Source organism: Bombus impatiens, unplaced genomic scaffold, assembly GCF_000188095.3.
Source record: "Bombus impatiens unplaced genomic scaffold, BIMP_2.2 scf_0219, whole genome shotgun sequence".
Taxonomy (NCBI): Eukaryota; Metazoa; Arthropoda; class Insecta; order Hymenoptera; family Apidae; genus Bombus; species Bombus impatiens.
Window position 1 is genome coordinate 149,148 of NT_176638.1, and position 22,679 is coordinate 171,826.

General features: G+C 33.2%; 3 protein-coding genes, 1 long non-coding RNA gene and 1 pseudogene across 10 annotated transcripts in view; 2 read left to right on the forward strand and 3 right to left on the reverse strand.

The window, feature by feature from the left end:
• LOC100741256 (transducin beta-like protein 2) overlaps positions 1-8,776 on the reverse strand; it is a 57,670-nt gene extending 48,894 nt beyond the window's left edge. The window contains exon 1 of one of the 2 annotated variants that reach the window (XM_012383715.3): positions 7,171-8,596. In XM_012383715.3, coding sequence (XP_012239138.1) covers positions 7,171-7,321 — 151 coding nt within the window. In that variant the 5' untranslated portion in view covers positions 7,322-8,596. Of the gene's footprint in view, positions 1-7,170 lie in introns of both variants that reach the window. The other variant, XM_033319921.1, reaches the window with a different exon arrangement.
• Positions 8,777-11,036: 2,260 nt separating this feature from the next.
• On the reverse strand, positions 11,037-14,403 carry LOC117151471. The gene is made up of 2 exons (XR_004461435.1): positions 13,693-14,403; positions 11,037-11,278 (listed from the first exon to the last, which is right to left on the reverse strand). It is a non-coding gene; the product is annotated as an uncharacterized LOC117151471 (long non-coding RNA).
• Positions 12,715-18,188, forward strand: LOC100745457 (annotated as a pseudogene).
• LOC100745212 (coiled-coil-helix-coiled-coil-helix domain-containing protein 10, mitochondrial) lies at positions 16,264-17,328 on the forward strand. The gene is made up of 3 exons (XM_003488236.3): positions 16,264-16,488; positions 16,672-17,048; positions 17,136-17,328. Exons 1-3 carry the CDS (start codon positions 16,448-16,450, stop codon positions 17,144-17,146), a joined length of 429 nt encoding a protein of 142 aa, XP_003488284.1. The 5' UTR covers positions 16,264-16,447; the 3' UTR covers positions 17,147-17,328.
• LOC100745336 (mitochondrial Rho GTPase) lies at positions 17,920-22,234 on the reverse strand. 6 transcript variants are annotated; one of them, XM_024366512.2, is made up of 14 exons: positions 21,532-22,234; positions 21,233-21,438; positions 21,108-21,158; positions 20,924-21,025; positions 20,804-20,845; positions 20,551-20,716; positions 20,370-20,490; positions 20,099-20,291; positions 19,761-20,027; positions 19,458-19,670; positions 19,177-19,385; positions 18,886-18,924; positions 18,623-18,694; positions 17,920-18,247 (listed from the first exon to the last, which is right to left on the reverse strand). In XM_024366512.2, exons 1-14 carry the CDS (start codon positions 21,728-21,730, stop codon positions 18,121-18,123), a joined length of 2,007 nt encoding a protein of 668 aa, XP_024222280.1. In that variant the 5' UTR covers positions 21,731-22,234; the 3' UTR covers positions 17,920-18,120. The 6 variants fall into 6 exon arrangements, with proteins under 6 accessions (XP_024222280.1, XP_024222281.1, XP_003488285.1 ...); XM_012383756.3 differs by having other exon boundaries at positions 18,106-18,247; positions 19,177-19,373; positions 21,532-22,233; XM_024366513.2 differs by lacking the exon at positions 18,623-18,694 and having other exon boundaries at positions 21,532-22,233.
• Positions 22,235-22,679: the final 445 nt, after the last annotated feature.

Genomic DNA, 22,679 nt, shown 5'->3' on the forward strand with positions numbered 1-22,679 from the left:
AAAAAAAAAAAATTTTTTTATTCTATATTTTCGACTTCTTTTTTCGCGTAGAATCACCCCCTTTCCGCTTGTACCACCAGTTACCAACCAGCCTGTATATTTTGTGAAGCACTTTAATGCAAAAGGCAATGGAAGCTTTAAAAATGAAGAGAAATATAAAACCTTTTGATGGCGATATAGCATTTGGAAATGAAGAATATGTGAATGAATTTGATATAATCAAAGGTATCGATGATAAAATTCCCGATCGATTAACCGATGACTAGATTAAAGCTGAGTTAGTCGTCAGTAGCGTTATCGTGGAATACGTATTTACTCGATTTTTCCCTCGGCTTTGCAAAAGCTGGAGATATCGTAAAGGGAATTTTAAGTAGTTTGGATATTATCTACGAAAGAAAAGTTTCAGCATGTGTAACCGCGGCTCGGCCTTAGTTTCCAACATATTCCCAAAACTGTGGGTGCAACTACAGAGAATTCTGCCTACAATTGTACATCCATGGCAGTGTATGCGTTAGTATTCGTTGCCGATTGCCTCGCCACAGCGGCGAATAGGTAAAATGATGTCTAACATAAATCTAATTTTTATCTTTTGTCATTTTATCTTGTTACCACTGTGGTGAAGCGACAGGCTACCAAACTAACGTATACGCTGCCACGGATGCGCAATTATACGTAGAATTCATCGTGTGATACTTGCACATATCTCGGAAATTAACAACAGATCATCATATCGCAGTCTCTACCAACGATCTTAATGAAATTTATATATGACGTAGCTGTCAGAAAAATATTTGGTCCGTTTCTTTTTTATCGGCAATCATGCATATTGAGAACCAACCCCAAAGTCTGGGCTGGAAAATCTGTTTCGACGAATTTCTTGAAAATTACTACTGATAGAGTTGATTGTATAAATTGATGAAATTAATGTTTTTCAATAACAAATTAGATGATGTAAATTATTTTGTAAAGGAATCTATTTTTTTATTATTTGTTATTATTTTATAAAATACTATATTAAAAAATAACGTAATTTTAATAGTTTTTCCAGGTAAATGTTAACAAATTTTCTTGAATATTTACAGTTATTTTTAGGGTAAATATGTGATAGTTCTGAAAACAGCTAATTTTATTATTATTTATCATACACTCGTTCTTGTTCTTAGACGAATTCTAACAAAACAATTGATTATAATTAATTATTCGATATGATTTTCAAGATAGCAGTATTTCTCTAAAATATCAACATCAGTAATTATTCACAGCTATACAAATCAACCGACGATATCAGCTGATAGAAAATTGTCATTTGTATTGCAAATTATAATGCTGATAGTAAAGAGCGCGTGTGCAGCAAACAATATTTAAAGCCCTCAATGTCATCGTTGCAGTATCTACATCAGAGAAATTAAATGAAGAACTTTTAAGGACTCAGTTTGGAAGTGTACCTCTTCCTAAAACGTGCGGATATGATGAAGAATTGATAAAGAATACAATTCCGGAAAGAAAAACATTAAAATTTTTAGAAATACCAAAAAGTACAACAGAACTTATGCAACCATTCCATACTTATGGATTCCATATTTTAGACTTGACTTTCAGACTTGACAATTAATTTAAATCTCAATATTAATTTATATCATCGGAATAATATAATAAAGTTGCAATCGTTGATGCGTCATCAATTGTCCTGTCTTAGATATGAACAAATGTTTAAATATGCATGGTACCGGCGTGACTACATAGATAACTGGTCAAAGGAATTAGAAAATTTCATGAAATTTTGTTTTACAAATTTCCAATGAACCGTTCCAACTATTATAATATAGTTGCTCTAACAATAAAACGTGCGTTGTATAAAATACATTTATGCCTTAATCGCTTCTTCGAGGGCGACCATTATTATGAAAACTATAATGTACAATTGACATTAATCGTGTCTATAGCACTCATTATTTAAACACGAATGAGTGTCTGACGACCAAATCAGTTCTTTTCATTGTTTAGCATATACAGGGTGGTTGGTAACTGGTGGTACAAGCGGAAAGGGGGTGATTCTACGCGAAAAAAGAAGTCGAAAATGTAGAATAAAAAAATTTTTTTTTTTTTAATTTTTCCATCGAGACAACGATCTACAGTGAGATCCGGTATAACGAGACGCGATAAAGCGCACGCGTACCGAGCGAAAATTCAAAGTCGATTTTCTCGTAAACAAAGCCTCGAACGAAAAATTTTTATTCTATATTTTATTCTATATTCTATATTTTATTCTATATTATCATCCCCCTTCCGCTTGTACCAACAGTTACCAACCACCCTGTATAATTATTACAGTTTAATCACGCGGAATTATTACAGAAAGGAATACAGAGTTATATCTTATATACCTTATATATATTATAGTCGCCCTTTACATGTCATTTGAACCTTTCAGATATCTCAGTACCCATTTTAAATTTTGTCAAAGTTCTTTGTTACTCGTATTCATATATCTGCTTTAAATATTTACTGCTGTACTTAAATCAAGTGGTGTGCATATCGTTATATATGTTAATAATAATATATGTACTAACAGAAGAGATATACTAACAGCTCTACTATCGTGCATATTAAATTTCTCCAAAGCTGTCTTTATGTAAGCACTTTGATCTAAAGTAATTTTCTTGTTACTGTTTACAACCTTTAAATAAAAGAAAAAAATTAAAAGAAAAAATATAATGCCTTAAAAAATTTCAAATATAATAAATTCTTTGTAATGGAAAAGCCAAGATTCAAATTTGTATTTAGTTTGTACATACAGATATAGTGTTTGTAAACAAACATTTAAGACAATTTGTTAACATTTACTTGGAAAAACGATTAGAAATATGCTATTTTTAATACGTTGCTAAGACAAATGGATTCTTTACAAAATAATTTACATGATCTCATTCGTCGTTAAAAAATACTAAGTTCATCAATTTACACAATCATTCTATTTGTAGTAGTTTCCGAGTTTCGTCGAAACAAATTTTTCAGCCCCAACTTTGGCAATGGTTTTCATCTCTTTTAACATGGACGTTTGACGATAGAAAAGAAATACGTGTCAAATATTTTTATAAGAACTACATGGTACATAAATCTCGTCAAGATCGACGATTGACGCTTCGGTATGTTTCCTTGGAAGACCGAGCGACGATACACGCAAAGGAAAAAGTTGTTCAAAATGTTGATTCCTACGACATATTAAAAAAATCATCGAAATCCAAGATGACGACAGTTTTCTAAATAATAGCCCAATTTACTATTATTTATTTCATCTTCTTGCGACAAATGAATATACATAAATCTAATTATAATTATGAATTTTTGGAAACAACAAAAATTCATAAAGGCCAGGATTTTCAAGCGTTTCACTTCTCTGCATATGCGTATAAATCAGCATCTGTTTGTGAAATAACCGTGAAATTAGTTGAAATGAAAAATATGTACTCGAAAGCGATAATCAAATTTCGAATGGCGTGTAACAATTAAAATATCGATCGTATGAAACAATATGAAATTCCCTGCCTGGTCGGCAAGAACATGTAATGATACGTTATCTCTATTCTAAATGACGATAAACGAAGATAATATTATACGTTTTCGAAAAGAGAGACATTAATCATTGCGAAGGAAAAGATTTATCGATTAAAGAATACGAACTCCAGACTTCTGAACTGTATGAAATTACGTAAGAATTAACATTTCTATTCATGACGACTACTGTTCTCTGTTAACTGTTCTCTAAAATTTGAAATAACTAATAGCAAAATTTCTGAAATAACCATGTTCCAAAAATGATATATTTCGATTAAATGGCACGGAACAGAGGCAATACGTAAATTTTACGCGAGAATGGCTATTTTATCGCGACAGTTGCAAGTCTCCCAGTATCATAACGCAATAGATAAAATGCAAGCTTCTATTTATGTTTATTCAAATATATTCGTATCTTCAACGTACAGATACCAATTTTTAAACAAAAATAACTTTCTGTTCTGTCTACGTAAAATGATAAATATACAAAAATGTAGTAATATATTTTGCATGTAAAAAAAATTCAAAGAATTTTTAATTATGAGTTATAACGCTTACATACATGTGTATTACATAAAGCATTCGCTTATATTTAGAAAAAATCCTTGAGTCGACAATCTTGCAATTACGTATTTTACAATACTTGATAGCATATTGGGAAATCATGATTTAGTATTTTATATAGAATACTATTATTCCAGGAGTATTAGACTACATATGCGTATTTAACAAGAAATATAATTCTCGGTTTTTAATTAAAAAATTCTATCTACTAGGAAGTATATTATACACAACTTGTCCAAACTATGTAATATTTATTTAAATAATTTTTTCCTTCAACAAATATATTGCTGGATTAATCGCGCAGCATATGCATGCATATGTAACTACATATTTACGCGTATAATATTTTATTCAATGGAGAAAGCAAAACCGATCGACAAATAGAAATATGTAGTTGCCTACGGTCAGTGCACTATTCGCAACGCGTGTTGCGAGTTTTCAGGGACGTGTGTTGCCGCACTGGCCCGGAAAATGTAGCGCATTGCGACAAATTTATATTCCCCGCTACAACGGGACAGAAATCGCGTGCCGCGAGATTTCTTGTTTTTAATATCAACTTGATCATAATTTTCAACACGTGAGACTATCCGTAATGGACGCTTAATTTCGACTAAGTTTTATTACCTAAAATTATTCCAATAATATCAATTACCTTTTTATATTAACTATTTAATTAAAATTATTCAAAAACTAAATCTATCCATCATATAAAAATTTGTTTAAATAATTATGTAGCTAACTGGCTTACTTGTCCTCGATAATCTCTATAATAATTAAACATGTAATACGTTTACGGAAATAGATTAACAAAATACAGCACGTCCTCGGAAAATCCATCTAATTCCGAATTCGTTAATGTTTTGTATCAGTCGAGGCAATGAAGAAATTAAGGATGAACGACAGAAACGTGTCTAATAGTTGCTTCCGGTTGCCATAAATAAAAAGTCCTCGAAAAAAATCCCTACAAGCCAGTATCAATTGTCCATTCGTCGGGCGTATTTGTCCGTACGGCCCTGAACGTTTCTCCTCGCAAGTACACGTGTACGCACGCGAAGCGCGCGTATAAATACACAGGAGCGATGTCGGTTTATTTATACGCAAGGGTGCCCATTGCCTCCCCCCCCCCAATGCTCTCTTCAACGCTTGATGTCGAACAACGCACAGAAAACTATGCATGTACCACGTTTTGTTTCTTTCCTACGATAAATTCATTGTCATGGCGACAAAGATATAACAGCGATGGCTCGAAGGAATGACACACGCTGGCTTATAGCCGGCTTCAGTGATCGACATGCTTTGATAATCGTGCCGCGAGAAGTGCGGATTTTCGTACACGCGCTTACTCGCACGAACCAGGTTTCAAGATCGCGCTCTCAACATCACTCGAATATCGTTAAATTACGCCTCGCAACTACTACATTGTGAATTTAACAACAATTGTATCAGATGTTCATAAAGTTGCATTATATTTTTAAGATCATAATTACTATAAAAGTATTTTAATACTAGAACTACTAGACTAGTCAAAATAATCGATTCGCAATTTTTCATAAAAATTTTGAATTTTGAAACAATTTAATAATTTTTTGTAAAATATATAGATGGAGCTCGATTTTCTGCTTATATTATATATTTGTCATCTTTCATTTTGATTTCTTTCATACAAGCTTTGTATTTTAGTCGTTAGTAAGTAGATCTAGTGCTAATACAGTAGAAAGAAACAATCGTTAACGATTACGTAATTGATTATATCACGATATATAGTACGAAAATCAATAAATAGAAAAAAGAAATACAATTCAGTGAAGCTCGAACCTAACCTCTAAAAAAATAATATCTTTTAAATATCTTGAAAACATGCAAACAGTATAATGCATGCAGTTTGGTCCATTTTGTTCGCAGAGTATGCAGAAGCATGTTCCAGCACGAAATATGTATTGCGCGCTGACGCAGCTGCGCTTCCCTTCTTTGATTTACCCCCACCATTTTGTCTGTCTATTTCTTTTCTGCAGCAAAAAGTTACTCGCCAACCGCTGATGCGCTATTCTTAATTTCAACAAGCGAGTAAATATTGAGAAGTTTATCAAGATCTTGCGCTTTCCTAATAACGCATTCCTAATAAAACGATTTAATCTTTCCAGCTTCCGTCGATGCGTATCTTTTTAATTGTAATAATTCATTATCGTTCAGACATGTGCTTAGCAAACGCAATACAAAGACTTAGATATCTGTTAGACTAGGCTAAAACGTATTATCTAATATGTGCGCGATAACTGAAATAGATGGTAGCGATAATTACAATGAAACATCTAAAATGAAGTAACGAAAAATTCCTGTAGGTATAATATTCTCGCCAATACATTAGCGCGTTCACACAAAAATCATTTGTACTGTAACAAATTATAGATAACAAATAGTCGATGAAACTCCATTCATAGCAAAAGAGTAATTTCCCGCCAATTCTTCGCGTATTAACATGGGGACGGATCGAATAGCGTTGCAAAGCGTGTGCGCGACGCGCTTCGTTACTGCTATTACATCGCACTCAGCCTCATTTCATTTATTTCGATAAATTTATTTCCAACTAACATTTCCACCGCAGAGTTTCCTTCAAAAGCATAAAAAATGCACGTTCGGCTGAATTCCACACGTGATGCCAATTAACGTTTCCAAACATGTAATTCGTTTACAACAGACAATTAAAATTGTTAGAAATGTAGCGTGAGTATAGAAAAAGACGATTATCAATGTAAGTTCTCGTGAAATTATAGATAAAACAAAGTGCAGAAAACTTTGTTGTTTCTTGTTTATGGAATTTAGACATGCTGACGTTAGACGTGTAACTCGTCCAACTATGTAATATGTTTATTCATCGTTTTGCTTCGTCTTGTGAAATTTCTTTTTTATCGCGATTTGCAAGTGAAAACGCGAAAAGAAAAGAGAATCGTACTTGACGGCGTGAGTGGTTCGCGAACACGCAAGCGTGGTTTTTTTCGGCGAGGAGTCGTAGGGGAAATATTACTAGTAAAATTTCTTTATGGCAATGCTTACTTTTTATTGAATCCGAAGGTTTATTGGACCGTGACAACCGGCTAACAATGTAACCGATTACAAACAGCACACCGCCAAGAAACAGCGTGCTCACGAGCACGATCACGGACATGCTGATTCTCGGCGTGATTTTCCCTTCTGTATCCTCCATCTTCACCGTTTAATTAAGCCACAGCACTTTGTTTTTTATTTCACCGCACTTTCGACGCACGCTTGATTCAATATAGGTCCGTTAAAAATCAACGTAAAATACAAGCACGAGACGCGAGACTGGAACACACACACGAACCGCGTGTTCCAAAAAACATGAGATATCATGCAACGATCGCGGCCAGTGCGTCAACTCCACGGCAAACCTGAACTATTCGCTTTATAGATGGAATGCTCGAGCTCGATCATTGGCACGTCTTTATCCACGAACCAGAGGAATCGTAGAAACGAAACTTCACCAGATATTTCCAACAGTTTCTATTTCTTATTATCGACACCGATCATCTTTCCATCTTATTTTTACGCGATTTTCTTTTGTATTTTCCGTATAAAGTATATATTATAGGCGAATAAAATTCGTTGAAATGAAACAAAAATGATTTTCTACATCCGCAACAGCTTAGAAAGATCTCGTTTCGTAGTGCAAATTTTATAATCGTAGGTCGAACATGACTCGTAGAGACACACAGCAACTTGAAAGAATAACGTTCGCATTCCTTGATCCCCCACTTCGATTTTTTTTCTTGGCACCGTTGCGAGATTTGTCTACTTAGATGACAAAGTTACCACTTCAAATCGTTTCTAGGTCACCGTCACGTTCCTCACCAAGCTCGTATTTTATGTGTGACACATTGTATCATTTAAATTTCGTTCTTGTCAATATTGCTTTTATAAGAATTATCGCTTGGTGAACTTAATGTTTAATAATTACCCAACACTGGCCGCGGTTTATGTCATCGATTTAAAATGGGAATAGAACACGTAACTGGCAATCGAGTGACCCAAGAACCGGCTACTCTATTTCGTATTCGTAAGAAGAAACGAAAGAGTGCCGAAACTTCCGTGAAAGTGTCTTTCGTGATTTGTGTTTACGCAGTTTTAATAGGTTGTCACCAATTTGAATTTCTTGAAGTAATACTCACGACGTTATTGAATAAGATGTGCATGCAGTTTACCCAAAGTAATTAATGTTACCGCGCAACTTATGTAAGCCATTTAGGTGATCGCATGCTCTGGCGGTACACTCGTAAATCAGACGGAATCATCGCGAAGGAGACACGTTAGGAGTTTGATCAGTGAACGTAATGCTCGTAAGAGCTCGAAGCGCGTGTTTGCCGGAACATGTCAATAGTGCCGGTATATACGCGATGGTAACCTAGCTGCCTCGCGTTTAACTCGCTCTCTTCGAAGATTCCCCACCATTTCAAACCCCCACAAAGGTAGTTGTGTTCTCCCACCGAAACGGAAGTTGCACTTGCGCGATCGAATACTTCGATGTCTGGCGGGTAAGGAACCGCGCTCCGGCGATTAACATTCGAGTGGTCGATACGATTCATTATATCAATGATATACGAAATCCGAAATCAAATTAATTTTTGATAACTTCACTTTTCTCAAATTTTTCAATTGCATTACCCAGGAAATATAATTAACCTCCAGTTTCAAGAAACAAATGGTTTATTTCCACACATTCACTTATCACAAGGAAATATTATAAATAACAATGAATTTCAGGGAAGATTAAAAAAGATGGTGTTTGTGACATAATTTTGTTTTATTTTCTAACTTATGTAATTGATCAATATGACTTCTGGCTATATGTGTAAATCTTTTAATATTGAGATTGTAATAGTTTATAATTCTATTTAAAAGTTTTAATCGTCACATTATCGTAAACAGAGAAAACATTAAAGCATAAGCACTTATTAACATTGGTATGTAATTGATATACATCAAAAAGAGGGAACAAAAATTTTATCCATTTTTATATTTTAATAAAACAACAAAAGGTATAATGTTGCAAGAAGATATTCGTAACAAACGTGAATATTTCAATTTTTGCTAATGTTCTCGTTTATTAATATTGTTTTCACTCCTTCAGATTACATTTAGGAACAATGTTGTAGATTAAGTTCCGAGTTCAGCTCTCTTTCTTCTTTTAAGAAAATAATCAGAGGTCACAATAAAAATGTATCTTATCTTAAATGTGATGGGTAACGGGATTCCGGAAATTCTATTACATCAACTCGTTCATACAGATTGTAGTGTCACAAATTTCTTGGAATAAAGTAACAGTGTTCTCGGAAACTCAATGACTATTTCGTTTTCTCTGGCGTAGACATATTTAAGATTCTAGGGAAGACGTACAACGTCATCGCTAACGATACCAAGGAAAGATAGCGTCAAGCTTGTTTATCGAAAGCAAGGCCACTAAAAATTCGCCGAACAAAAATGAAAATATTGTGGAACAAATCGATATCTATCTTGTTTACGATCTCATGTAAATCGTCTGTCCGTCTGCAAACCGGTAATAGATGTGAACACTGAGACAAATGTGCATTATTAATATGCATTCGATCGTGAAGTTACATGATCCACTATAACCTAACAACTAGGCTTACAAATGTGCTCGTAACGGCAAGATGCGTTAAATTCAACCCGTTATTCGCCCCGTTACTTTTCCTCATTTCAATCGTCTTCGTCCTCGATTTGACTCTCTCACGTGCAAGCCTCGCCATCATGCTTCATGTATAAACAGAACCTCCAATCATATACAAGGTGTTCATTTTTATCAATCTATTTGTATATTTAAGAAAATAACAACGATACTGAAAATAACAAGAAAAATACGTGTTTATAGATTTTCTAAGAAACGTTGCATTTTCAAGAAGGAGATAAAATTTAAATTACTTTAGTTTACTTACTTCTCTGTACTTTTCTGGAATTAAAAAAGGTTCTGTATGATGTAGGAATCGTCACGTATGTAAAGTTCCTATCCTATTTCTTGTTATATTTTATCAAATGCATGTCAAATTTGAAAAAAATTCACATCGTTAATGCGTTTCAAGATTCAGGTCTTAACAACGATTCCACATTTTTATTCTTTTAGAACCTTTGATATTGAACTGCTGCGCAATAATCAATGAATGTTTTGTTGCTCGTTTGATAAGTGAAGAGTGGTATAAACTCGAATCGGTTGAAATTTTTCTCGCGCACGCGCTGTATCTACGCCACTTCCTCGACTTCGTTTCCCGCGTCGATTCTGCAGCTTCTTGTTTCTCACTTCACGAATACATATTTTGTTGGGTCCCTGGGTTCGGGCCAACGAACCCTCACTCGAGTTTAAAAGTCGTTTGCCCTAAAGAATTTGGTTGACTCGAATAAACTCCGATTAATTAAGGAAAATTGGAGCTAACAATGGAACATAACGAACTATTTCTGGTGCAATACGCCTATCGAGCGAAAAGGAAAAAGCACGTGTATCAGAGGAATTGAGGGACAAAATACAAACATTTTCCTGCTACAAATGGGTACCGCAAGATCGATGCTGCTACGGAATGTCCGTTGGATTACTTCCTTGGTTAGTCATGTTACGTACTTTGTAAAGACAACGAAGTGTTTGATAACATGTTTATCTAAGGATCAGCGGAAAGGTCAAATATGATTTGGAAGCATGGATCGATTAAAATTAAAGATCAAGGATAAATGTTTCTCGATCGATAAAAATTGCATGAGATCAATATTTTATCAAATCTGTTAATAATAAATCATTTTTATCCATCAAAGGCAGTCTAGCAAAATGAACGTTGATAAAAATAACCAAAATATGTACACCATCGAAACAGGAAACAGGTTAGAAATGATTAATAGATTCGTAGCTATCATCTGTCTCTGTTTTTATTAAAAACACAGCGAGTTCGTTGGAGGAATCGACAAATTTTGAGTATACGTTGCGCATCGATGAAATAATTGCGATCTGTGTATTAGGTTAGGTACGCTTCTTATTAGCACCGATAACGTTCGTCACATGCGCGTCCCGCGCGTAAGGTATATTATCCATGTTGCCGCTTGTTCCTGAGATAAATTCGGTGTATATGGATCTTTAGCTGTATAGACGCTAAAATTACATAACGAAATCACTACCAGCAGTTTCTACGCGTTTCTATTTAAGGATATCAGTTCCAACGTACCGAAGTTAATTAATATTCGTTTCGAAGTAGAAACGTGTTCCAGAGTTACTTCGAATATGAAATAAAAATGAAATGCATCTTTCTGTGAATCGAACGCGAGGATTTTAAATGCAGATATCTTCGTCCAAGTTATTATGCTTTCGCTGACTCGGTGGATTTTCCTGTTAAGCATGTATTTGCACTTCGAATGAATTTTCGCGCGAACATCACTTGGAAAATGGAATTCCGTGCTTGATCGATACGTAACGTAATATTTTCCTGTTCGTTTGCTGTTATGCGTAGTAGTTGAATGAATTGCCTGCTCCAACACGATCGTCAGCATGGCTTAGAAAATAGCAATCGGGAAACGATAGTATTATTTTATTGAATGACACGCTTAATTTAACCGTTAGCTAATGAAGGGGAGTCTTATTTCAAAAGAAGCTTCTATTAAAAGCTTCTATTATCTGATCTGCGGTATGGATCATTTATCTGAAATTTTTCGATATTTCGACTTTTCACTTTACTGTCAATCGACCGTCGAATTTTTTACGTATCAATGATCTAGCACACAGTGAGTTTTTAATATATGACAATGATAATCAGTGATCGTTATCTAAATGTTCTTAAGATGAAGTATCTGATTTAAGTCATCAGTGTTCTGAGAAAATGTGCAAAGGTCAGGTGAAAAGTAGAAGAATTTCAAACGAAATGTTTATAGTTCGCTTTGAAGCTTCGTAACATACGCATTTTTTTTATCAATGAGACTAGACTCATTTCTGTAGTGATAAATTTAATTGTTGAAGGAAATGGAAGAAAGTGCGTACAAATGTGTGACCTGTTTGACCCACTTTTCTTATAAAAACTGTTATTTCATTTCGTTCTTATGTAAGTGACTCAATTATTATTCCTAATAATTAATTTGTACTCTATTATCTTAGGAATGAGAAAAATGCATAAATCTAGATAATTGGCAATCATAAAGATGAAGTAAGTCATATGTTCTTGTTTTTGCTAGTTACATCGTCGGAAGGGTAATATCACAATGCAAAATAGAATAATACCTACACATTTATTAGAAATTTGTTACTTGTTTGATTTATTAAAGATTTCCAAGATTTAAAGACTGCCAAGTAAATAAAAGCTCAAATTATAAAAAAGAAAAATATTTCCATCGATAAGTAGCCGAATTTATACGTCTATAATTTCTATTTCAAACCGATTTCCTGAAAAAATATACTTTTCGTAATTGTATCACTCTTCTAATAAACTAACATATGTACAAACTAATTATTAGTAATAAAGTAACACCCTGTATGCACGCCATGATCTCTAGTACCTGAACTTTGAAATTGGCACAACGCCATGAAAGAAGTGCGCAATTCCGCGACGGGATTGCCACGCGTATGCGTTACCGGGAAGAATAATTTTGGTCCGTTGCGACGCAAGGGCGATGCTGCGTCAAACAAATTTCGAAGAAATAAAACCAAAAAGTATAGACAGTAACAAAGGAAACAAAAGTCTCCAGTAAAAAATATAGGCAACTGGAAACGTTTCCATAGGCAACTATAATTCCGTCTATCAACATCGAACGACCGGCACGCGTGATCCAAACACGTCGTTTGACGTGTGCGATTTAAATTCGATATCCCTCGAACGAATCAGATACGACGCGGCGCGGCGCGGCGCCCATTTTCTTCTCATCGACTCTTTATTTAACTTCGTTCTTTTCTTCTCTCTCTCTCTCTCTTTTTCATCGCGCAAATTGCGAATCACGAAGCTAATGTTTGTCACCAGTCTCTCTCGTTATCGCTGTCGCATTAGACCAGCTTGATATTTCATCGTCACCAACAGATATTACGTCAGCTTTCTCTAAGTAAATTTTAAGATATAATTTAGTCATATACAATAGAATTCCGTTTATCTGTAATTCGTTGAAGAAGTTAATGTTCAATCTCAAATATATGATTTCATAGCTGAGCTTTTATTGTTTCATCTTTAATCGAACAGCATACACGAACGCGTATTCTTGTAGCATAAACATATATGTATAGAGCCGTTTGTTTGTGTTCAGAATACGAGATGCAGAGGGTGACTTAACTAAACGCACAGGCATGTCGATTTAACTTTTCTAAACGTTAACTTCTATTATTAGAACCAATAAAAACAGGTGGAGCTAGTGAACCTCTATTACTATCTATATCTATAACTATCGCGTCCTCCGCTATATTTGACCAAACGGTGAACTACTGTACAGGAAGATTGTCGCTATAACTATGACATGACATTTTGTTTGGGACTACTTTGACACTTTTCATCACGCACGTGTTTCACAACAACCAAAACAATAACAATTACTCACCATGCTTGCCTGATAGACGATCCTCCTTAATCTTTTGTGAATCTTCTATGACAAAACAGATGGTCATTCCTTCCTGGAAAATATTTTACGCCGTTTCTTTTATTCGTTCCTTCAGTCTTTTTATCAAAAACGGTCGTTTGCCTCGGTGGGGGAGAATGTTGTTGAATTGAGGCATCGGTCGCGCTTCTTTGTCTGAACACTGAGCCGGATATCGTACCGCAAACAAACAGGAAAGGTCACATGCGTGAGATCTATGTGTCAAGAAAACGCGATGACAAAAATGGTCGTAGTAGCACCGCAGAAAACTGAAAAAAGGGAAGGGCGTATATACGTGGTGCGTAATCTATCGCGGCCAACTCGTGGCATCGTGTACACTGAGTCATGTGCAACGTGTTCCCGCCGGTTTATGAAGAGTTTCGTTCAGCTGATGTGCGCATGGTCGGTGAATGCACTCAACAGTTGCAGCCAACGCGTGCCTATATTGACACGTGTTGCACGACGATAACAACCCGATAACACTGTACCACAGACGCAGAAACTGGCCAAGATCATCGCGCTCCGTTCGAAACTCCTTTCCCACGTTTATACTAACTTAGTTTCTTTCTATGATATTTTTACTGAGTCATTTTCATTCTTTCTTGTTTGCATAGCGATAAGATCTGCTAGCTTTGTTCGGAATACGTACCAGCACTCTTAAAAATTATTGACAAAATTGATGTTCTTAATAACAAACACAGTTTTAAATGTTTTGAGTTTTGAATAAAATATTTGATATTAAATATATTTGCAAATATTAAATATTATTGTAAATATAGTATTACATCTTTTGATAATGTAAACCGTTTATATTAATGGCGATCAAAAATTAAAAATTAAGAAACGAAATGAATTTATTGTCATTTCAGTTTTGGGAAAATTTTCTTCGTTTATCTTTGTTTTTTATTGGAATTGAATTTGTGTCCATGCACAATAGTTATTTTGTGTTAAATAGATGTTTCTAAATATAATCTTACAAATTTCTCTAACATACGTAAATGTGTATTAGGATATATGTATAGTTACTTACGTTGCAATTGCGCAAATATTGACATACATACATACTTGTTGTAATAATATTTTTGTTCTAAATATTAGCGGGGAATAAAATTTTTGAAAACCAAAAACGAATTAAATTATCTGATAATGCAATAACGATAATATACACAAGAATTAATTTCTGTAAATACTATAAACATCTAAGTCATTTAAGAATTAAGTAAAAAGATTTGAATACAAAATTTGAATACAATAGAAAATCACTAAAAGAATTAACAATGACCTAATAAATTAGGAAAAATAATTAAGAAGATTATTATGATTTTAAATTTGTATTCAAGACACGAAACGCACATTCAATCAACCTTTAAGTCTCGTTGTTTAACAGTTACTTATTGAATCTCATTTGTACTCTTTGTTGGTTTAGTATTTTACAAAGAATACAAATTACTGTTTATTGTTTTGCTACATTTTTGATTTTTTGTATAGATTGCGACAATCGAGATTATGGCGCACTCTAGCAGAATTCTTGTAGAATACGATTGCTTTGTCAAGCAATTTCAAAGGATTGAAATAAGCAAACAAACGAAAGAAAATACGTATACACTCAGTAAGTTTTGCAATTATAAATCATTAAATTACTATTTATACCTGATAATATATATAATTTTCTGCATACTTCAGAATGTAATTAGAAACAATGATGACTGGTTTCTAATATACTATTAAAAACTAATTATATCAAGATGATTTAATCATTTTTATCGTTTGATTTAGTCTATTTAAAAATAATATATTTCGAATAAATTAAAAAGCAAAATTATGTATGGTAGAAGAAAAACTATCCAGAGAAATGAAAGACGAGGTCGAGCTTCGCCGTCTCCAATTTCACCAGTACAGCAAAAGAGGTCAGTCTCGTATTTGAGAAAAATATCCATCGTCCGAATTATATAATACATATTTGATTTACATAACTCCGGAAATAGGCAATTTGGAGAAATAGATATTCTATTAGTAATTACTAATTCATTTTACTGCATATATTTCAGTGATAAACATAGTTATATATACTTATATGTATATTCATTTTATAAAAAAGCTTTAAGTAGGACATTTTACATAAAATCATGCAATAGTACTTCATGAAGTTGTAATATACTTGCATGGAGATTCGTTAGTCTTTTATTTTTAAGTAAAAGTATTTTAAAAAATAAGACATTTTTACATTTTACAATACAAGATTAATATTTCTTTAATTAATATTCAATTTTTAATTCATATGTATGTGTATATATGTGAATCCTATGAATATGGTCTATTCAATAACTATATATATTAAACATTATAGCCAACATCATGGTTTGAATATTATATTGTAAAATATTAGCTTGTAATATATAATACAATGTTTGTGTATAATTAATATAAAAATATATAAAATATATCAAATGTTTTATTAAAATGTTATTCGGATTTACCATTTAGGATTTATTATACATTTCTTGTTAATTTCGAAATGAACTGAAGTTCGCTACATTTCTGATAGCGTACTTCCTGTTTTATTTCTGGAAAGCTCGATAGCTACATTTAAGCCTGCGCAGTTTCACTAACTTGCGTAACAGAAAATCATTAAAGATTTCATTGCAGTATCAGATTAAGCTCCTAAGAGTACGAACGTGTATTGTGTTATACGAAATTTAGTGTGCAAAAACGCAAAAACATGCCACGACGTGGACGAGCAGCAAATCCTCCTCCGAGGACGTGAGTATTTTTTCTTTTTTAATCATATTTGTACGTGTAATTTTTCATAAACTGTCTTTGAATGTTTAATAATTCGTCGAATGTAACGGAATCACGTTTATCATAATGAAGTTACGTGGTTCTTGAATTACTTTCGTAAGCATGTGCAACCATACAATAAAAGCAATTTTATTTATAATTTAGGGTTAGACGAGCCTCAGCTCCTGTTGCAACCGCTCCAGCACATCCTCCTGCATCAACACCAATGGTAGCTCAACCTCAACAGCCATCCCTCATGGGACAAATGGCTGCTACTGCTGGAGGTGTGGCAATTGGTTCTGCTGTTGGTCATACTATTGGACACGCAGTGACTGGCCTCTTCAGTGGAGGTTCCAGTGAGGCCGCTGCTGCACCAGTAGGTGTAGCACCTGCTGCAGTACAAAGTGCACCAGTTTCTGCACCTGCTGGTGGTGCTTGCGCTTGGGAAGTTAAACAATTCTTAGAATGTGCCCAAAATCAATCAGATCTTTCATTGTGCGAAGGCTTTAATGAGGCTCTTCGTCAGTGCAAGGCATCTAACAGTAAGTTCTAAATAATATTTTTCTATATATGTTTCATAATATAGCGTGAACCAATTGCCCACTATTAAATTTGTTTTTTAATTTCAGATTTAATTTAAACAAGGCATTCAGGTAATAGCAGGAAGATAGGCAATATTAATGAAATTAGTAGATCTCATAAAAATTTGGCTTCTGTATTTACCATGAACTAGAATTATTTTAATCACTGCTTATATAAATTGGTTAAAATGTATACATGTATGCAAGTGAAATAAATTAAAATAAATTTGATTCCTGTTTATATAATTGTTATTCATTTTGATTGAACCTTTTTCTGTATATATATGTGATAAAGTAATAATTTTAAAGATAAGACAAAAAATGTAAAATAAAACATTAATTTTTACATGATGTACATATAACACAATCATATTAGAAAATAATTTTCTTTAGATTTTTGTAATTTAAATTATATATATATATAGATTTAAGGCAAAAGCTTCATCATCCCAATTATGGACAAATAACAATAATCAATCCTTTGCTTTTCAATCTGCTGCTAGTACAGCAGCTGAAGTTGCAGCTGGCCCTGTTATGGTAAGTACTAATATTATTGCTTACTTTTTTCCTTTAGAAATTAATAATTAATCACTTCAAATTAAATTAATGATTCATACAAGGGTCAAGCAATCGAAAGCGCACTTGCTAGCAATGTAGGACATGAATCTCCTGCTAAAGCCGTTCTTAACAATAATTCTACAAACACACAAGAATTATGTATTTCCGAAATACGAGAATTCTTCGAATGCGCTTCAAGAAGTGAAGGTCTGGATACATGCAAAGCTTATCATGATACATGGATGAAATGTCAGAATGTATACAAACAACAAAATTAATTGATCAGATGAAATGATACATTAAAGAGAATAACATTATAAATAAGAAGCTCTGATCCTCGTAATGAAGTAATCAAGGACATATAAGAAATTAATGATTTAAGAACATTGTTTATTAACTTAACGCGTTTCTCAAAGACGGCTTTATACTCGACCAAAAGAGGCAGTTAAATGTGCAAGAAAAGGAATATGGTAGACTATCTTTTCTCTGTATTTAAGACGCGCATCACCACAAAACCTGCGACGGTAGCAACCGCAATTCCAAGACCGGCTTTCCACCAGACCATCGAATCCCCTTGTAATAATCCAAATTGATTTATATGTCTGAAAAATCAAGAATTATTTATCATAATAATCACTTAAAATTCTATGAATTCTCCAGTATGAAAAAATTCATATATATGCATTATTTCACAATATAAAATGTTTGTATATATACATTAGTTCACAATGTAAACATAACATACTATCCTACAATAAAACTGCTAGTTCTTTATATTTGAATTTTATCACAATTTGACACATAATTAAAAAAAATAAGTTTGAATTTGTAGATATGTGTATAATGTAAACAATCAAAACAAGATATAAAGATCAATCATGTCTCATGCTCATGCAAAAGAATATCGATATCATATTTGTATTGTAAGTCGTGAGCACTCCGTGAAATTAACAGAAACTTATAATACAAACAAAAACCTTGTAAAAGAACTCCACCACTGAGTGGGTGAGGGTTTGACAAGCAACATGTGGACCATTCGCCTCAAAGGACTGAAAAGATTTAAGACCTTGTTATGATAGTCTTAAACATGCGACACCCTTTAATGTGAGCAAATCGCCTAGCACATTTGAAGAATATATGTTTGTGTATACGTGCAATGACATATAAATGAAAAAAGAAATGTGATTCACGATTTGCTCAAGCTTACAATGCTTACGGTGTTGCAAAAATTCAGACCAACCTGTCTCTGTAAAATAATACCCATGCTCCTTGAAAGCGGCTAAACATGAAATCTTTTTGTTAGTGTTTAATAATAATTCAGTTTAAAGGATATACTAAAATACACTTTCTTAAAAATGGTAAGGTATACTGAATAAAAGATATCGAATAGTATCAAACAAATACGTCACAGTTTTACGATATTTTCTTTACGACGAAATAAAATTATTTTTTAAAACAACAACATTTTAGGAGCGTTTATTATACAAAATATTTCTACTTAATAATTGATGTTTTAAAAAATTGAACTTACGGGAAAGCTGCCATTGTCGCTAGTTTAACGAAGATTTCACGTCGTATTGTACGGGAGATGCTGTATGGTTGCGGTGGCATCAGTTTGTACTTATTGCAAAAACTTATTGGCTGTAGCAAGTAATCTTGCTTTACTTCAGACAGATCACTCTTATTTGCTATTATGAGAACAGGGATCTTACTATCTGCAAAATATTTCTGGAAAAGATGCTGAATTTAATTGCAAATATCAGGAAAAACAATTCTAATGTCTTTATACAACAGTACGAAAGAAATGCTTACAATGTAAATCCGTGCAATATATTCAAACGATTTAGGATTACTAGCATCGTAAACAAGAGCTGCCACATCACACTGAATTTGTGCTGGAGTTAAAGCATCCTGAACATTTAGTATGTTTATATCTCGCAGAATTATTGTCTTTTCCTGACCATACACATGTACTGTATTTACAGTAACATGTGAACTTGGCGGTACCATTTCATTGGTCAATTTCTGCAATCATGTCAGGTGTTACATAGATATCGTTAAACGTATATTATAAGATACGTATACCAATATATGTGTACGAACAAGCACGTATACCTCAAGTTTAGGGTCAATAAACGTTCTACATAATGTCGTCTTTCCACTACTTTTTGGGCCAATTACATGACAACTATAGACATTTCTGCTAGATTGCTTTTTTGCCAAATCTAACTTTTTTTCACGAGTAACTAGAATCGCATTTGTCTGACATTCATTATTATACATGTTATAACCTAGATATGCCATATATTCTAATGCTTTTCGCACATTTGTAAGAGTCAATAGCGCCCATTGACACATATACCCTTGAAGTGTAATCCATCCCTATTACGAAAAGCAATGGTGAAGTAAGTAAAAGATATTATAAGATGATAACAATGAAAAAAAAAGCATACTTTTTCATTAGTAGGTACAGTATATTTATATTCATCTCCCCAAGGTGGCATTAGGCATCGTGAAAATAACGATTCCATTTCCGATGGAGAAAGAGCACCATCACGATCTCGATCATGTTGCAGAAATAACAATGTTAAAAATTCCTGTCCTTTATGTGATAATTCAGTCGTACATCCAACAGGAACTTTTAATCTGTATAACATATCGAAAATAATTATAATAATAAGTGAAATAAGCATTTATAATATTATTAATTAATTATGTACTAACAGTGGATATATGTATTCTTTAGACATCTGTAACTCATTATCATAACCGAATTTTCTTAACACAGCCCAAGTAGTCTCATTTCTTCCTCTTTGTATAAATAAACACTGAAGATACATAAAACCTATAAATGACAAAAATGTATTTCTATGCTGATTGTTAGAAAATACAATATGCAAAATACCTTTCAGAGTAACACATCCAGAACAAATGCCATCCTGAATATTTTTTGATAATACAGCCTTCACATCCTCTAAAACTTGTGGTTGTAAGGGAATATTAAAGCACCATTGTTGAAATGTATTTAGTTCCATATCATTTAGCAAGCCATCATTGTCTAAATCACATATCTGTACAAAATGATACGATATGAATATAAAACATATACAGAAAGAGTGTATTTTTCTAAGGATATTATTATATTCATATACACTTACTTTGAAAATTCTTTGTAGTGCAATTTTACATTCTTCTGTAAGCTAAATTTATAATATTATATTAATAAGTTGTTCATAAATGAATTAGATTATACATATACACTTTATAATGAGTGTTACCTCATGGGTATCATAATTATAAAGTGGTGTGGTAGGATGTAAAACAGCTTTTTGTGCATAATAAAAAGTTTCTGAAACGTTCTGTAATGTTTTGGCGGAACACTAGAACAGATACAATATGAATTACAATTTTTTTATTATGATTTATTTAACATATACTATTGCAATCATAGTTTCCTTTTACCTCTATACAACTTTCTATTTCAGTGAATTCCTTCATTATAGAATATACAGCCTAAAGACAAAAAAATAAAATTAATGGTGAAAAAAGAAAAATAAACATTCTAAATGTCATTTAATTTACTGAACCTCGATAGTAGAATAGTCAACAAGATCAATCTTATTTCCCACAAGAACAACTGGACAACGATGATCTGTTAAACATCGTCTAATCAATGGTAACCAATACGTAACTGCTCTGTCTAAAGTATCCTCATCGACCACAGAATAAACAACACAAATTACATGTGCTTTCTGAATTTCATCAGTTAACTGATCTTCAGTTTGTTCAGCGGCTGCAATAAATCAAAAGTTATGAATGAAATAGTATTGATGCAGTAGACAATTAATGTTTATGAAAATAATATACAAACACATTTTTGATATACCTGAATAATCTACAATGTTCGTTGGTACTTGTTCCGGTGTAACGTCAGCTGGGATAGTGATTTCTTCCGCTTTACAGGGCACATCCTCAGCGTATTCTTCACTGACTAATGATAAGATCAAAGAAGTCTTGCCGACTCCACGATCACCAATTAATAGAATCCTGACGTTGCGCCTAAGCGCGACTGAGCGTTGCACCATACTGATTTCAACAAAACAATTGTGACACGTAACAGCGGCATTTACCGCCTAAATTCTTAAGAACATTTTTCTGTTTTTCCAATGAAACTTTCGTGCTCTTTCCTAACCTTGCACCTTACTACACCAACAACCGAACGTCACTTCTCGATAATTTCTCGATTTTTCATGAATATGTTTTATCAAAGATTACGGTTTCCGATTGGAAGTAACAATATGATTTCTTAATTCAGCATAGATAGCAACAAAGCGGTACTTCACCCGCTACAATTGAACCTATGCTCCGAGGGTGGGCTTTTCAAGGTTACGTTCAGTACTACGAATGACAGTATACACATATAAAACATGTACACGTGCAAACGTTAATGTACAGAAGCGGTTAACAGAAATGAAAGGACAATTGGATCGTAATTAACGGCTCGAATAATCGTCCCGTTTTCAATAAATTGCTATAAGAAACAAGCTGAACAGAAAATGAATCTATTTGTGGAATGAATTTGATGGATTCGTAGCGCCCACATTTAAATTATATACTATACTTGTTATACGCGAACCATGTAGAAATCGATAGCGTTCAAATATTTTGGTGTTTAAAATTGACCTCTAAGTCATTTTTCAAATATCAAACATAAATTTATGTCACTTTATATTATTTATGTTTCCAGTTCCATCTTAATAGAAAAACATTATAAAATATTGAAACTATAATAGACCAATAACAAAATAAAAAAACATGTGCGCCTCTTTGATCTTGTAATTTTTTAGAGAGAATAGACAAAAAATTGTATGTCAAAATATATTTTTCTTGATTAAAAAATTTCATCTTGAATTTTTTAAAATTTGTTAGTCAATTATACCAAATTATTGCATCAATGTAATAAAACGAAAAGTAAAACAATATTGTGAAATGAAAGAAAAAAATTACGATTGATTGCGCTGCTACTATCTAAAA